The 18364-nt window shown below is 40.9% G+C and overlaps 1 protein-coding gene and 1 non-coding gene across 17 annotated transcripts in view; one reads left to right on the forward strand and one right to left on the reverse strand.

Annotated features, from left to right (window-relative positions):
• Positions 1 to 18364, forward strand: part of BBS9 (Bardet-Biedl syndrome 9) — a 348483-nt gene that overhangs the window by 265735 nt on the left and 64384 nt on the right. For 15 of the 16 annotated variants that reach the window (XR_005652755.1, XR_005652751.1, XR_005652752.1 and 12 more), the window contains one exon: positions 10388 to 10570. The exons of the other annotated variant lie outside the window; for it this stretch is intronic. Coding sequence is in view for 10 of the 15 variants with exons in the window: in XM_039862697.1 (XP_039718631.1) it covers positions 10388 to 10570 (183 nt within the window). In the remaining 5 variants the exon portion in view is untranslated. The remainder of the gene's footprint in view (positions 1 to 10387; positions 10571 to 18364) is intronic. 16 annotated transcript variants of the gene reach the window in all.
• Positions 4750 to 4868, reverse strand: LOC120602608 (5S ribosomal RNA). The gene has a single exon (XR_005652800.1). It is a non-coding gene; the product is annotated as a 5S ribosomal RNA (ribosomal RNA).

The raw sequence follows: 18364 nt of genomic DNA on the forward strand, positions 1-18364 counted from the left end.
GCATACCTTAAGCGAGGCCACTTCCAGTTATAATGTCCCAACAGCCCATGATTACAGAAATCCCCCCGGTTTACCCTCGTTTCACTCCACATTGCTTTTGTGTCACCCCCAAGTGGTCTGAGCCACGTGAGCCGGTGTATGTTCTCGCCTAAGTACTGCCAGGTAGTACTGATACAACTGTGTTTCACCTAAAAGAGCAAAAATAGATAAAAACCACAGATGTTCAAGAGAAATAGACTCTGAACAAGATCTATAGAAAGAAAAAACCAACAGTTTCTGTTTATTGTGAAAAGGTCACATTTACCTCTTAAACTCCGGAGCGGAGGAAGTGATCAGTAGCATCATCAGCTCTGCTGGGGGCTCCAGTATCTCTTCTTGCCCTTTTGGGTGGGTCTTCAGCATCCTTCACCGATCACGTGTCATAATGCGTCTTAGCACTGGCCGCCTTAGCTAAAGGAATGCTCTTAGAACACCCACCAGCTGCCCGTCTCTCCATGATTTCCCTTCACTGGAGATGGCACTCCAGGTCGTGTGGGTGGCTGCATAATTACTGACATGTCTGCATGTAGGCATGTGGCCTGAAACGTTCTAAACTTAGAAACCATTCAGATCAGACCTCGTGGTGGTGGTTTTTGGACAGCGATAACTGTGGCATTCTCCAAGGTTTGTATAAAACGAGTTCTGACATTGCCAACTATAGATTTCGGCTTGAACAGCGATCTGTTCAGTGAGTAACCGTGGCCCAGAGAACATTCATTCTTCTTTTTACAACTTGATTCCATTAATTATTATTTTTAAATTGGAGTTTCACTTGGCTATAGGTAGATAATTTTATGGAAAGGGGTAAAAATTTGGTCAATGGGGGTTGTGGGGTGTAAAAATAGTAATCAGGGTTGAGATCAGTTGTATTTTTAACATTATATTAGCCAAGCAGTGGAGTTAGTTTCCTTTCAGCTGATTAAGTTACATGTCTAGTTGGAGAATAAACTTTGCAGAAATAGCAAAATTTGTCTCTATGTCACTTGTAAATGATTTATTGTCTTTCTTCTTTAACATTTTTATGTATCAATGATATGTATTTTAAAAGTCCCAGCCAAAGTCTATATTTCAGCATTGCCTACCTTTTATATTCTTCTGGGCAGAACATTAAAAAAAGAAAACAAAAAAGGGAGTTTATAAAGAAATTTTTCAGGAATAATTTGTTATTCTAAATTCAGTTTTATATGAATTCTCAGGACATTTTGCAAGTGTAGGTTGGTGTCAAAGAAAATTGTAATCCTAGACCAGAAAAACCATCACGACTTCTAAGAGTCACAACGATCATATCTTGGTGGCCCAAAGCATCAAGTGACTTAGCCAATTGGCAGGTCCCTTTTTGTGAAGACAGATAACTTGTGCGACTGAAGTTTTTTACTGAGTGGGTACACTTTCCTATTATTTTAATAGCTACCCCCAAATGGTAGCAAGGTTAAAAAATCTTCTAATCCTGGGTTCGGTTTAGGCATTTCAGCTAACTGCGGGTTATCGGGGAGCGTTAGGTTTTTACTCCATGTGAGGTGCGATAGAATGTAATCCCGTCCGATTCTATTTAGACAAAATAACATAGTGGCAAAAGTAGTTAAGAATTAGATTTTTGTTATGCCTTTGAAGTGAAAACTCAGAGTGCTCTTTTATGTAACTAAAGGCTCAGCGCATAGATAATGAAATCCTTCTTGCTGGTCTGGCATTTAAATCATCTCCACACCCTTTCTCTTTTCATGTTGAACTTTAGTTCATTGTTATTGGTAAAAGAACAATTCCTTTGGATAATAATTGGGTTATTATGTATAATTATATGTATGTAATTTGGATTATAACTGGATTAAAAGGTTAGACCCAATAAACTTTTTCTTCCTTATTGCAAGGCCTTTGCCACGTTGGAGTCTGCAGCAAACGCCTTCACAAATAACGTCGTCGAGTGGGAAGTGTGCCCTGTTTCTTGCCTGCTTGCAGATCTCCCCTAGACTAGAAGTGTGTCTTGCTAACCAGAGAGTGGCCATGTGAGGAGTAAATTTGTTTCAACACTGGAGCTGTCTGTAGCTTGGTGTTAGGCAGCTGTGGCTAAAGGTGAAGTGGAACAATTTTTTAAAAAGTAGATGACAGATATATTGAGGTAGGTCTGTTGTTTCCATGTGACATCACTTGGGTTCCATTCAGATTGGGAGCCTGACAGTGCCTGATTGAGTGTGTCTAGGATTTAAGAGGCAGTTTAGTATGGCTCCTAGTTGTGCTGGATTTTTGGGTGGGCTGACTTCGAGGTTCATCAGTTCATCTGGCATTTATGGGATGCCCACTGCATACTGGGTACTGGAAAATTGAGGGCAAGTTGGGGACTTATCAATTGCTCTTTTTACACTGGAATTTTCTCTACTGAGTATGAGTTTTATTTTCCCTCTGCCTTCTCATAGTGCACTTTCTAAACATTTTATTCAAATCACCAAGTTGTCTAGCATTTTCAGTAAGGTTCAAAAGAAAATTAAACAATGTCTAGCTCCCTGACTGACAAGCCTCAGAGGATTTCTAGAGACAAGTCATACCCGGCAAAGCTGTGTGCCTGCGTTGTGTGTGTTTTAATAGAATTTGTAAAGGTGTAAAAAAAGGAATCTAATACATGTCACTTACAAAGCATTTCCTAATGTATTTGATACAGGGGCTCATGACATTTAACTTTGGAACTTGGTTAACCTTGGCTACAGAATGAGCACGGAGTGACAGTGACTGCACAGAGAGGGCCAAGAAACGCCGAAATCATCAGCATCACCTTAGGGCAGTTGCTGGTGTGCTTTAGGGACCAGGAGCAGGGGCCTCCTGTTTGAATGTCGTCGTTACTCTAACAGAAAGAGTAGAGTTTACCAAGTGTTGCTAAGTTAAAATGAGCTCTCAACTGTAGGGAGAATTAAGAATTAATAACCAGGAGCCAGACAAAATAGAACTGAATAGGAGGGATGTTGATAAGCTTTTACTGAGTATTATTTTATAGGTGAGAGAACTAAGTATGAGGATGGTAAGGTAACCGACCAAAGGTTGTACAAGTAGTAAGTAGCATTACCAGTATTCATACTGAGATTTAATTGACTCCGAAGTCGCATGATTTTTCCATCATCTATAATGTCGTTAAGCCCCACTGGTAATACGATATAGCCATTAACATATCAAAATTGTTGCTTAAAGAGAGATGCTTTTATTTGTGTTAATTTATCTATCTTAACGTGAATTATACTTTCACGGTAATTTTAATTCTCATTATTTTTAACAGTGTTATTGAGATATAATTTACACAGATACAATTCACCCATTTGAAGTGTACAATTTAGTGATTTTCAGCATATTCACAGGGTTGCGCAGCCATCAGCACAATTTAATTTAGAACATTTTCATCCCCCTTAGAAGAAACCCCACAGCCACTGGCACTTTCCATTCCCCGCCCCCCAGCCCTAAGCTGCTGCCAGTCTACTTACTGTGTTTATAGATTTGCCTATTCTGGACATTTCATATAACTGGAATAATCCAATATTTAGTCCTTTGTGATTGGCTTCTTTAACTTATGTTTTTAAGGTTCATCCATACAGTAGTATGTTAAGTATTCCATTTGTTTTTATGGCTGAATAATATTCCATTATACGAGTATGCCAGATTTAATTTTTCCATTCATCAGTCGATGGACATTTATTTCTACTTTTGGGCTATTATAAATAATGCTGCTATTCACATTTGTGAACGAGTTTTTGAGTGGACGTGTATTTTCATTTCTTTTGGGCATAAACCCAGAAGTGGAATTGTTGGGTTATATGGTGGTAACTCAACGTGTAACTTTTTGAGGAACCGCCAAACTCTTTTCCAAAGCAGCGGTACCATGTTACATTCCCACCAGCAGCGTACGAGGGTTCCGATTTCTCCACATTCTCGCCAACGCTGGGTATTGTCCATCTTTTCTTTTTCTTCATTAACTTCTCATTTTATGAAATAGCCAAAGAAGAATATTCTTATTGCTATTTTATGGACGAAATCACTCTGAATCAACAAACATTAAAAAAGAAGCCCAGTATGTGTGTGACTAGAGGGGAGGAAGTGGCATGGACAGTTCAAAACAGCAAATCATCCAAAAGCAATTTAAAAGTTTTTGAGTCTGATGCTTACAGCTATATTAGATATTAGAGATCATATTTCCCTCTCCTACATTTTAAAGGTGATGAAACCAGAGCCTAGAAAAGGAAGTAAATTTAACACTGACATCAAGCTGCTTGGTAGAGAAGCCAGAACCAGCAGCTCCGTCTCCCTGCCTCCCAGGCCCTCGCCTGTTCCAGTACAGCCTGTAGCATTCTGCCCAAGGGGATTTACAAACTTGTCTAAATCATAGGAACTCCATTTTTTAAACTCATTTATCCATGCCGGCCTTTTATTAAAATAAATCTATCTTCACTTATAATGGGGCACGGGAAGGTCAGCAAAGCTGACACCTCCCGTTGGGAAGTTTCTGATAGAATTTACTCCACGTATTGCCTATGATGAAACTGATGCGCAGGCAGAAAATTAATGCAGGCAGTGTTACTTGGTGATGTTTCTTGGATCAGATAGCTTTGCTGTGAATCCTAGCTCTGCTGCTTGCTCAATAACTGCTTGATCCTTTCTGTAATTGTTTCCTTATTTTTAAAATGGGGACGGTAATGGTATCTACGTCATGAAATTGTTATCATTATTATTATATTTTTACACCTACAGCAACAGGTCTTCCTAGGTGGTCTCCCATCCAAGTACTAACCAGGCCCGACCCTGCTTAGCTTCCAAGATCAGACGGGATCGGGCTCGTTCAGGGTGGCATGGCTGTAGATTGAAATTATTTTGAGAATGAAATGAGATAATCCCTGTAGAGAGGTTAGCACAGTGCCTGGCTCCTAGAAAGCCCTCAATAAATGCTGACAAATTATCATTGGAGAACAACTTGCTCAGATCACTGAAAACATTGCGGTCTGGGATTTATAGAAGATAAACGAACCATTCCTTTTTAAAAAGTAGTTTCTACTAAAGGAGCAGCCCTAGAAAATAGCTATCTTCTAAAGTCGTCATGATTTTGAGCTATCTGGAGCATAATAAAATTATCCTTCTTAAGAGAAAAAAAATATGTTAACTTCCCATCCTTTACAAATTATGAGCTAATTTACTTTATACTGTAATTCGGCAGAAACCAACCTGGAAATTTCAACTTGAGTTGACCTTATATTAAACGCTCCAACAATGGGAAAACTTAACTTAAGCATCTATGCCTGTGATGGATGTAATATATTAGTGTTTTCCCTTAGTATCTTAGTTTGATTATCAAGATAAAAACCCATTAAATTATTTTAGGGCCAGCTGTGTACATTCATGTATCACTGCAGAAGAAAGGACACTCCATGGGGAACCAGAAGATAGGATAGGAATCTGGCCCTTCTCCACCCTAGTGCATGACAATGGACAATGTTTTCATCCCGTCTATATACGCATCAGAGCTGTAAGTTTTGGTTTTCTCATCAGAAAGTTGGGGTCACGGGGATCAACAATTCCTACCTAAGAGGGTAGTCGTGAGACTTGAACAATAATCTGGGTACAGCAGCACTAGCACAGTGCCTGTCTCACAGTCGGGCTCAGGAGATGACAGCCATATTACAGCGCAGTGGGATTCTGTGTGCTACGCAAGATCTGGAGGCAGCTTCAGTCGTACGTTTAGGCGAAGAAATTGGACATGTCCGTGTTCATATAGTATGATTCATGTCTGCTCTGTTGTTGCTGCTGCTGCTGCTTTCCTGTAACCAATTTTAGAGCCTATGTTGGCAGCTGGAAGTATTTGGGATTAATTTCACACTCACTTTATGAGTTGACCGTTTTCCTGCAAGCAGCTCCCTGGGCCTCTGCCTCATTACTTTGGCATCAACTGATATGGCAGTTGGACGAAGATGTCCTTTGGGGTCTCCATTTTATTTGGAAACCTTCAATTTGAAAAAGCAAAACAAAGGCCATCAATACGCTGTGTTTGGAATCGTTAGCATTTGTTGTTTCTGAAGCCCCTCCCGTTCTGTATTCTGTTGCACACCGGGGAACACACAGCTTCCACGGCCAGCGAGGAGCACTGCAAGATCACTCCCTCCAATTTAAGTCCTACAGCTGGTGGGCCTCATTTTCTCAGGTCCAGGTGAGCTGCGGAATCTTCTAGGCCTGGTCAGATCTGAATCTCGATAGGTCCAGTTTTTCCAGCCCTTTTTATATTAATTCTGCTAAATTCATTTGGCTCTGGTGGAGAACAAAGTAAACTTGGCCGTTACGTGTAAAACTAAATTGAGAACATGGAGATCTGTTTAGTATTTCATGCTGGCCAGTAGGTCAGGAAGATTTTTCTTGGGGGTAGTTTACATAAGGAATTGTTTATCCCTTTTCTTTTTTCATTTCTGAGACCATTTGGGGACAGCAGACTCTTTCCACAGTGGCACAGGAATATATCCAGTGAGACTGAGACTTAGAGAAACGGTGCTTCTCACGGGTCGGTGTATTTTGGGACCCGCTCAGCAAAGACCCTGTGGCCGGGGCTGAGAAGTCATTCTATCGCCACAGCTGCGTGTAGCAGGTTGGGTGGGTCCACGAACTGACGTGCTGTTACAGTTAGTAAAAGTTTCCCCTTGATAGTGAGGAGCCCAGCAAATGCCCCAAACGTTTACTGTCATCCCACAGCTGCTTAGCCTGTCACCTCCATCAGGTAATGCCCACGCTTAGAATACTCCGTGGCTCCCCAGCACCTACAGCTGAGTGCGTGCACTTCACCTTGACGTTCTGGTTCTTTTACAGCAGTCGCCCAGTTTACCTTTTCTGTCTCATTAAGTGCTTTTCCCAGACTGGAACATTTGCTCGTCCCTGAACAAGCAGCCTCTGCTTTTCTGCTTTCGGGCATGTGTTCAGGTTGTTGCCTTCACTTTTAAAGCATCCTTCTCCAGCATCTCTTCTTGAGGACCGATGTCAGGTACTGCTTCTCAGCGGCGCGCTGGCAGACATTTAACAACAGGCTCTCTGGGGAGGAGTGCGTGGTGGGAAGCCTGGCTGTGGAACGTTTGTCGACCTCCACGTTGTAAATACTTCCCCCGTGGCCGATCTCAAGCTACCAGCGTGAGGTCGCAGAGCGCAGCGTAGGGTTGCAGAGATGGGATGAGATGTGCAGGAGCCCACACGGCTGTGCTTCCCACACGCAGGGGCAACACGCATATAAAACCCCGAGGGCCTGGCTCATAGCAAAATGATTAGGAGGTAATGAGCTTTGCACATTTATGACCTTTGTTTTAATGTAATTTATTTAATTTTAAGTTTATGTAATTTGGTCTTTTTTTTTTTTTTTTGTAATAGCCGTTTTTAACAGCTGGCTCTGGCTCACAAAATTCCCCTGAACTGAGCAATCGGTTCTTTCCCCTGAGCCCGCGGGGGCTGGCGGGGCCCACGCCCCCCAACCGCTGTTCTTCCTTCAACTTTTCCTCTCGCAGCTTCTCTGCCCTCGGGGTGTTGTGAGGCCCCTCCCTGTAAGGTGCTTCAGGTCTCATGCGTCGGAGTGGGAGACTCCACGGTCTGCATCCTGAGCACTCGTGTACCAGGCGATGGTCAAGCTGACTACTTAATTTGCAGTCCCAGTGCAAAATGGAAACGCAGGGCCCTTGTTAAAAGACAGGAAGAAACTGCTGTTAAAACAGCTATTAAAATATAAAGCTTTTCCTTTCTTCAGTGGTCCCTCGCACCTTCCAATGACATTTTTTATTTTCTATTTAATGTCATTCCAAGTAAGGAAAAATTAAAATTTTAAATCGTTAGTATGAATTTGACCATTAATCTTATACAATGCCAGTTTTAAATGCAAACGTAAGAGCCTTTAACTCCTAGGAGTTACTGAGCAGTTCTCCTCGGCTCCTGGCGTGCTCCATTATCCTGCTGACTTTACTTACAAAAAACAAGTTCAAAAATAGAAATATTAAGAATTTCAAGACAGAGATACCAGGGCATTAAACCAGGCAAGGAACCCTTCTAAGCACAGTTTGCACACCCTGTGTACAGTACTGAGCAAATGCCTTTCATCTGCTGGGCTTCAGAGATGTCATCTGTAAAATAGAGATCATGCCGACTAAGTCGCAGTGGGGGTGACGACTGAAAGCGCTGATACCTGATGGCACAGAGCAGAAAGCCTGGCCTGCAGTCTACGCTCCAGTCATTGGGCGGATTATTATTAATAATAATAATACTCCAGAGGGCAGGGACCAACGCTGATCCACCTCTGGGGCCCTAGGCCAGCCAGTGGTGCCTGGTCATAAAAGACTATTGGTTGAGCGATAAAAATAAATAATAATAATAATAATAAAAAAGTATTAATAGCATTCTCCTTTAGAGTCTATACGTCTTCCCTACATTGTCAGCATTGGCCCCCTTGACCTGTTTTCCTTCCTCCATTATAAAGTCTTTGAACATGGAGATGAGATCTGTCGCCATTGAATTCCCCAGAGTGCTTCCTGCAAATTCATACACATACCTGGCCCTTGGGAAGTGTTTATGACCTTGATCTTTGTATAATTTGGATTTATTGACAATAAGCATCTGTACCATAATATGATGACCCCCACAATGAGGCTTAATTGGTAACATTCTCAGGAAGAAAAAGGTATAAACTGAGACTTTGACAGGAGTCAGTTGCAATCATGGTGAGAGTGGGGGAAACAGATGATTCCAGGTGTTTTGGTTTAAGAAAAGTGGCCTCTCTCTCTGTCTTCGAGGGGACTTCTTGAAGTAATGGGGAAGAGATGAGTTCCAAGCCTCATTTGAGTCAAGAAGGCCCCAGGGATATTAACTCTGGCCCATAATAATCTATCCCTTTGGTAACTTCTTTCGCACTTACTTTCTCTTCTGCACAATTAGGACATCATTACAGTAGTGTTTCTTTCCACTAATTGATTGTACATGTATGTTTTCTATCCAAGAGATTATAAGATCCTCACGGGCTGTAAAATATCACATACTTCTTTTCAATGCAAATGGAAAGCAACACAGTACTAGGCACATAGTAAGCAATGCACTTCATTGTATTGTACTGCTGACCTGGTCCAGACCCCCAGGGCTCCCTGGAGAGCTGAATCTGCCTTTATAACTCCGGAAAGCCCTCAACCGAGTGGCAAAGAATCCGGGTCTGCCCAGCATTGTCAAGCCAGGACCTTCAGTTGCTTTGTCTTTTCCTAACCTACATCTGTTTCCCAGTGCCTCCCAGATACCCCGAGGGCTGTTCCCCTGCAGCCCTACGCCCCACATGGAATTTGGGAGACAGTTGTAGAGTCCACTTGTTTGAATGATGATGTTTTAACAAGCCCTTTGGGCCAGCGTCAATAGCCCATGAAATACCACCAAATGGATCGTCATACACTAGACTTCTGAAACTCATCCGAGCTCTAGTCCCTCAGGCTGGTAGGGACTTGTAGAAAGGAGCTTAAACTGCCCTGACTTTTGCTGTTTCTGTTTTGGGGGCCATCAGACGCCTTGGACCTCTGGGCCAGTCAGTTTGTTACTTCTAATGAGCACAAAATTCACCAAGACGTTAAAATAAAATAAAACACCAATGGGCAGTCTTGGCTGTTCCATCTAATTGTTGCTTTACTTCTGTTTTCCACGGGATTATTCAAGAGGATGAAAAAAAATCCAATCCTACTCACTCCTGCCAATTTTATCCTAGTAGATTTGGCATTGTAAAGCTAACACACCCTGAAATTTTTTTTCTTTCAGATACCTATGGTCTGGTGCCCGACATTGGTGTTAAAAATGACACATTACTCGACTGGTTAAATGACTGAACATTATCTGTCCTTTGGATATATAGATATTGGATATCTCAATACCATGAAACATATGGAAAATAATAATCAGAGGAAGATAGTTATTTTCTGATAAGGGTGTAATGCAGTTGTTTTAAATTACAAGGCAAATGCAATATTTTGATAAGAATTTTAAAACTTCATCCATCTCTGGCTAGTATTATAGATTGTAATAACTGTATTAGAGGTTACTTCTATTATTGTGTACTGTAGAAGGTCAGTCAGTGATGAACAATGTCCTCGTGAAGCTGACTTCGTGGATAATTTTATCTCCCGGCCATATGGATTTGGAATTGTTGCAGGCTTTTTTTTATTTTTTAAAGAAGGACGTGAACAGATGACTGATAACTCTCTTATTACTCCACAGAGCTTGTGTTTTGGGAGACAAAGCTCATCAAGTTGTTTTAAGGAAAAACAAGAGTGTGCCAAATGTAATTTGTTGAGGGCGCAAGAACTGTGAAATTGTCCCTCACCGAAGTTCGTAATTTCTGCAGGTGATTGCTCTAGCAGATGCCGTAGAGGAAAACCAGGACAACCTGTTCCAGGCGTTCATCAGGCTGAGAAGTGCCACTCACTTGGTGATTCTGCTCATCGGACTGTGGCAGAAGCTCAGTGCTGACCAGGTTGCTATTCTGGAAGCGGCTTTCCTGCCGCTGCAGCAGGACACTCAGGAACTGGTAAGGACCCACAGGTCTGCAGTAGACATGGCCATTGTTATGGAAAAGAAAGGGTTTCGGGAAGCTATCACGTGACTGTCACGTTTTGTAAGATATCACATGAAGGCTTTTTTTTCTTTTTTAACCCAAATCCTGTTTTCCTTTTCTTTAAACCAAAGTAAAAATGTCAAATAAAGGCCTTCTTTTCCCCTAGAGCTATTTTAAAAAAGGTACAGTGTCCATTTTCATGTGGTGTCCAGTCTGTTTTCTATGTGCTCTTCAAGCACTCAGAAGCCAGGGAGACGGACTCTCAACCGGCAGTAAACCTTCAGACTGGCTCATCCTTTTTTTCCGCGGGAGAAAAGAGTTCAGCCGTTTTAATTTGCTCAGTGTTCTGAAATTTAATTGTCACTTAAAGGGCTGGAGAGAACTGAGATAGACAGGAGTATTTTATTGCATTATTACAGTTCTTTATATATAGTTTATAAACTCATTTTACCCCTGATTCTTTGAAGAGGCAGTTTAGAATGAAAAGGGAAAAACGAGGGTTTGTATTTGGAATTTTTAGTGAAGGATTCTTTAAAAAAAAACATCTCTTGGATTGTAGAGATATCTGTGACCACCAGCAGCCATTTGGGGCTAACTTTTTGCATGCTTTCAGTACAAAGAAATAATATACTTCTTGGAAATTAGAGACTCTTGAATTTAGTTCTTGTAGCAGAGGAAACTATTTCAAGAAAAAGGTAATTTCAAATTATTTTTAAACATAGATGTGAAAATATGGCACTAAAAATAGTACTAAAACTAACATTTTTGAGTGCTCGCTAAGTACCAAGTTATTATTTTAAGAGTTTCACAAGGATTATCTTATTAAATTTACACATGGCCCCATAAGGTAATTAAGGTACTATTTTCATCCCCTTTTGCATATGGGAAAATTTAGGCTTTGAAGGTTAAGCCTCTTTCCAGAACTAGTGGGGCAGAGGCCAGGATTTGGACCCAGGTCTGTTTGCTTCCAAAGTACATGTTTTTAACCGGTATACTGTATTTTAGGAAACAAAGTCACGAATATGATTTTGAAAGTCATAAATAAGCTTTGTCAGTTGAATCTAATTTTCTGCAGTTGGGTCAAAGGATTGTCAGATTAAAAAAAAAATCAAGCTATAATTTATATCCTAAATAAAATACTAATAAATGAATTGAAAAAATATAGAATACACTTTTCTTTAGGTTGATAAAATAAAATTATAGCTAAAATTGACCTTCGAGAAGGTAGAAACATAGACATCGTAATAATAGAAATTAAAGAATACAGTGGTTGGGATTACATTACTAAGAACGATAATTATCACTTAGGGGCTCAGATTTAGCACTCAGAAGGACTTGGGTGGCCTCAGTTCCTGGTTCTCCCACCCAACGACAAAGTCCCTCTGGTCAAGTTTCTTCACTGATCTAAATCTCTGCTTCTATAGCTAAAAGATGGAAACAATAATATGACTTACCCAGGAAGTTGTGATAAGAATTGATGAGATAATTGAGCAGAGTGCTTACTTGTTATTAGAAGTGGTTTAAACAGTTTACATATATTATTTATAGTTCTCACTAAAGTCAAGCAGGGTAGGTATTGTTACCTTTTTATGGTTATTTGTCTTTTCGACTACACTTGAGGGCAGGAATAATCTCTTACTCATTTTTATATTTTCGGTACCCGGCACAGTGCCTGACCCTAGTGCAGTCGATATTCGTTGGGTGAATGCCTGGGGAAAAGGGTGACAGCTAGCAGAAGGTGACTTGGCAGAACAGACGCGGCAGATATAATGTTGGGCATGAGGGACAGGGCGAGTCAGCTGAGTAACTTACAGGGCACAGTGCGAAATGAAAATATAGATCCCTTGTTCAAAAAAGCAGAAAGCAGTGCTGAAGTACTGTTCAAACAGGTACTAAAAACAAAGCTTTTTACTATCTGTAGCCTTTCATGGTGTTGTATTTGCTATTTTATGTTCTGAATAAGAAAAACATTAATTTAAATTGTTAGCGTGAATTTTACCGTTTATAATGTGCAATGATGATTAATACGAATAGAAGAGCATTAAACTCGTATGTGGAACCAACACAGTTACACAACTTGTGCTTCGTAGCTCATACACGTATATGTATTTCGTTCTTACAAAACTGTGGAACCTGCACAAACTTAACTGTCTTGAATCACTCCTTGATATGTGCACATCTACCGACACTTAATACCTGCAGCTCACTGACGAGTGAGGACGGACTGGAAGGCAAAGGAGCTCTGTGTTGTCCTGTTTCCTTCCCTTCTGTGTTATTGTTTTTAGTGTCATAGTTGGACATTACAGGGCAATAACAGGAGTATGATGGCTTCCTTAGTCATTCCTGTTTCTTTGAATCGATTGCCTTCTTTATTCATTTCAGAACACGTTCTGGTTCAAATGAAAAGCCTTTCGGGGCTGTCGGTGCCAGATGTGACACGCCTTCCCTGTTCTTGGTGTGAGTCTCCCACTCATCACGGGACCACGGGAATTCTGAGCTTAGGGGCTATTTGTGAAAGGGGCAGAGTGGAGGAGGAGGCATGCATTTTGTGCATATCTTCCCTTCTCACACACACTGTATTGTCCCATCGGAATGACAAAACACAAGTTCAAAGGTAAGATTATTAAGAATTTCAAGATGGTGACAGCCAAGCATTAAACCAAGTTTGGGGCCCTTCTGAGCAGGGGGCCCTGTATGACTGCCCAGCTCACGTGCTCCTGAATCTGGCCCTGAAGCATGGGGAGACTCAAAAGAAGACTTTCCTAGAAATAAAAGTTCTCAGATGTAGGAATGGAGTCCCAAGAGAGATTGTGGGATTTCTGACTCTAGACATCTCTAAAAACAGCCTCATTTTGCAGGGAGTATATAAAAGTACGTTCACCCTTGTAGACAGGTGAATAGGCTTAGCATCTTCTCGAAGCCCCTTTCTACCCTGCCTCTGTTTTCTCTGCTGTCGTACCTCCCAAAACATGTAGGGGAAAATTCTTTCAACTCTCTTCTGAATTTGGAGAGATTAGAAGGTGTGTATACTCATTATGTCTATTGAAGTCATTAACGAGACAGGACATTTGATAAAAACATAACTTGGAGAAGAATGAATCAAAAAAGACATTTTAATACCGCTTGTTATGCTCTTCATCTTTAATTAGGTTGTGGTATTCATTTTGGACTTATACTGTTGAGACAGCTTATATATCTTGAGAAAAAAGGAATCCTTTTTCATTCTTTAAGACGTACGCATACAGTATGTGGTTTTGACATGCTGGTTCACAATCCCCCACATTATGCCTTTAGACCTCACAAATAAATGTTATGTGATGGGTATCCCACGGAGATGTGGAAATGAAATATGCGAGCCTGAAATAACTTGGAAGGAGGGCGAGGCGGGGAAGAAAGGAGTCTCTGACCAGAATGTTGAAAATATATCCCATGTTGAAGTTATTATGATACCACAAAAATCTGAATGTAATTTAGATGGTTCGGTTGAGGGTGGATGGCAGAGTACATGTGTGTGTGTTGGGGGGAACTTTAGACATGTGGACAACATTTTCAGCAGACTCTCAGTTCAAGGTCAGATGTCCCCAGAAGTACTGAGTGGTAGAAAGAAGTGCTCAGAAGATGTTTTATTTACGTTTCCTATAGCACTGCATAATGGTTTGTTGTATTGTTATAAGATGCAGGCTAAATGCCATCATCAGTTCTGGAATATTTTCTTCTTAATGATATCAGGTTCACGAAGCAAAGATACTTAGAATTTATTATATTGATAATAAAAAGTAATGCGCTTTGCACTATATTATCAGTATTTTTTTTTTTAAGTCCCACCCCATTTGGAACAGAATACATCACTGCTTTCTTTGCTCTCTTTAGTAACATCTCTCCATTTCTGCTACTTCTCAATACTATTTTGGGGCAAGTAAATGCTAGTATTGCAGACTATTTATGCGATTTTTTTAAGGTGCTAAGAGTTATACACGCCAAATGTGTTCTGTAGGGATACTCCCCCGACTTTAAGAAAAACATTAGTGTTCCATTTCGCATCTCCAAAAAGAGCTCTTAACTTCAGTTCATCAGCGGATTTGGTGACGTGGTACTGTCCCTATTGCGCTCCTGTGCTGATGAGGTTTTGCCTAAAATAGTTCTAGCAGAGTACCTGGTAGGGCAATTCCAAACAGGTTGTTTTCTTAGTTTTCAAGTTAGGAACTGAGGGTATATCAGAGTATTCGAATTCCCAATGCAGAATTTAAACCTGTTTCTAGTGACTAGCCATAGAAATTCTACAGAAAATACTATCTCTACTTAGATCAGTGAGGGTCGTGTTACTGCTTTCAGTCTGAGAGAGTATTTCATTGTGATATTACACACATCCGCCTCCCATGATGCTGTACAGGAGCCAAAAGCTGTAAAACTATATATCTCTCTCAGCATTTGCCTAACATGGCGAATGTTTTATCCAGTCATTTATTCATTCGGTGATTATTTATTGAGTACCTACTATGTTCCAGGCAGTATTCTAGACACTTAGCATACCTCAGTAAACAAAACAGACTTAGACCCTTTGTGGAGTTACTTCGGCATGGCAAGCAAACGTATTCTAATCATATTCAGCCATAAACATACTGGCCGTCTCATGTGGTCGTGAAATAAAACCAAACTTCCAGTTCCTCAGTCTCAGTAGCTTTGGTCGAATTTAGTTGGGCGAAGAACTTCCGCACATTTGAACAAGCTCATTAAAGTAGGGTAGGGCACTGGTGTCCTGTTGCGTCATGGTGTTTGCGTTAGCAGCCCTAACTTGTGGTATCCTGGGATCAGCCTGGTCCTATGTGCAATAACCAGACGATCCCCCAGAAACAAGAAACTTGTCTAGGGAGATGTATGTGTGCATCCACATAAAGGTGGGAGGCGGGGAAGAAGCTGGCCCAAGGGCTGCCGCTCCTCCTTCAGATGGCCTTGGTAGACATGGTAATCATCAAGAATTCTCTCTCGTTGAGCTTGCTCAAGGCCCCGGAATCCTTCTGAATCGTAGGTAGTCACTACCACTTGGAGTTGGTATGTGGATGACTCCTCTTTGCCCTTCCTGTTCTCTGCACAGATGTGCTTCTCATTTTCCTAGTAAACAGCTTAGATGACTCAGATTCTTTAACGTGAGGTCCAGCAGATGGCAAGAGAGCAAGGAGGAGCAGTGCTGGTATTTCCGAATGGGCCATCTCAGACTTCCCCTGAACGTTCTCTTGTATTCCGCCCGACTCAGAGGACTCTCTCCCGAGAACAACAGTACACTGGTCTGGGACCAGTTACACACGGCCCTGGAGTTGGAAGGAATATTGGCCTGTTGCATAGTATTTGGCCTGACTTGTTTTTTTTCTTTCAAAGTGCTTTTAATATCTTTAGTAGATATAGTGTATTTGAAAAGCTTCATTGTGTTTTAAGGTTTTAATAGTTACCTCCCCTAGTATTGAACTTTAAAATCCCCTGGGAAAGTTAAGATGGAGATTTGAAACTTCAACCTTACTTCTTGATTGATTATTCCTTTTACAAACTGATATGGAAAGAGAACTTATTTTTAACATGTTCAGCATGGTTCATGTGAGAAAACAGATGTTTATAATAGGAAATCCTGTTGTGTGGAGGGACTTATCAAGGCTCACTTACAAGGCTTAAAGACGTCTGCGTCACAGGTCAGATTCGATGTGAGGGCCATTGTACCTCCTGTCTGGATTGAGTGATGATTGAGATGGCTAATCATTACTGTTATTAATGACTTCTTCGTAAAAGGCAAACAAAGGGCGGAAGTCTGGTGTCAGTTTCAAGCCTGCCTTTTGTGAGTGTTAGAGTGTCATCACAATTATAACTGTCTATGGGAACAGAGAGCAGAAAGTAAATATTTTGGTAATTCCCATGATCTTAGCCGGCAAGATAAGCGTGAAGGAATTAGTTTTATGTTCATAATGGCCACATACTCTGTGTCGGTGCCAGTTATGTGCAAGTCTCTTCTGCTTCATCAGAATCGATATAACGTATTTCAGAGCCTTTCCGATGACTCGCTTGCTATTTCAAAATTGAAATCGTTGAGATAGGTCAGAATTGGAGCCTGGTAGAATACACTGTACAAGTGGGGATGCTTCATTTTAAAATTTTGTTTGTGTATCAGATACGAAATGTTTTAATGAACACATTTAATATTATTTATGCTTTTAACAATAAAGAGACTAAATAAATGAACAAAGAATTATTTGAAGCTTCACTCTCACAGTGTGCCAGCTCAAACCCTTTGTGGAATAAGGTGTGATTTAATATAAGTAACTAAATAAGTATAAGTCACACAGCCACGGAGAGGAGAGCAGTGATCATCGTCACCCTCGTAATGCTTACGAATTTGATTCCTGGCTGGAAGTGTATCTATATTGGCTCAAGTTCTTTAAACTCTCTCTACCCAACCCAGTCTGAGTCTGCTGATTACCAAGAGCAGATTTTGACATTTCTGGGACATGGCATTCTTTTAGAAATGTGCACGTGGAAATTGGCACCCCCTCTGAGCTGTGACGACACGCAGAGCTGCCGCTCCAGGTTTGGTCAGTCGCCGGGCCCGCTCCTGCTCATTTGGGAATGTTTCTGAGAACCCCCCTTGGCCTGCGTCCTCGTTGCTCATCCAAACGCCACCTCGTTGTGGTGGCGTTTGGATGAGCCTTTCTGCCCACGTCTCCTGATTGACATGCGCTGCTCGTCCCCGCTGGACGCAGCGCGTGGCTCTCCTGTCGCACGTCTGCTTGCTCGCCTGCCGTGGCTCTCTTCGCCCTGGGCTCAGTTTGGGTCCCAGTGCCAGGCATTCAGGACTTTAAGTCACTTGGCTGCACCGTATCATTTTCTGAGACTCCCAGCTTCTCTGCTTCGTTCTGGGAAGACTGACTTTCCTTGGGTACACAATTCTTTCTATCGACCCAGGGCTAATAGTGCTTTTTTCTTTACCTAAAATAGTGTTCTCTGTTCACCCCTCTATCCACCCTCTTTAAGAGGCAGATCAGTTTTCATTTCCTCCATATTTACTCTGGCTTTCCTTCTCTTGTGAATTTCACTTGTGGGTATGACATAATGTAGCTCTCATTATATACTCTAAAATTGTCTATGTGCTTGTCTTGTATTCTAATAAATATAGGGATAGATTCTTCTATTTTCCCACAGAACTAAAGTTTAAATTAAACATATAGTTGGATATAAGTATCTGGGCATTGCTTGGTACTGCATATGTATTCACAGTGTTTCATATAATTAGAGAGTCTCCTCCAACAACTGTATACTTTTTTTAAAATCATTTTTTTTAAAGAAGCAGTCTACTTCCATTTTGCAAGCCACTTCAAATATTTTTGGGGTTCTATAAGAGCAAAACCTAATCTCTTCTGTATAGATGATAAAAGATATAAATTAATAGCCAGACCACCACACACACATATTTATACATATATTCATTCACGTATCCTGTAATTCAAATCAGTAAAGGCAAAAATTTTCAATCTTACCAGTGATGAATATATGCAAGTGAAAACAACTATTAGGTACACTTTACCTATATTGATTTAGCCAAATTTGGTAATAAGTAGTGCTGACAGACATGTCCTGAAATAGACATACCCACCTATTTCTGATATATTTGTTCCAGAGAGTCCTCTAGGAAAATGTGGGTCATGAAACTAATCCAACCCTTGGCTCAGTAATTTGAGTTAATGCACTGAAAGTAGTAAACCAAATTCCATTTGGTACCGTAATGTTTAT

Source organism: Pteropus medius, unplaced genomic scaffold, assembly GCF_902729225.1.
Source record: "Pteropus medius unplaced genomic scaffold, Ma_sr-lr_union100, whole genome shotgun sequence".
In the NCBI taxonomy this organism is placed as follows: Eukaryota; Metazoa; Chordata; class Mammalia; order Chiroptera; family Pteropodidae; genus Pteropus; species Pteropus medius.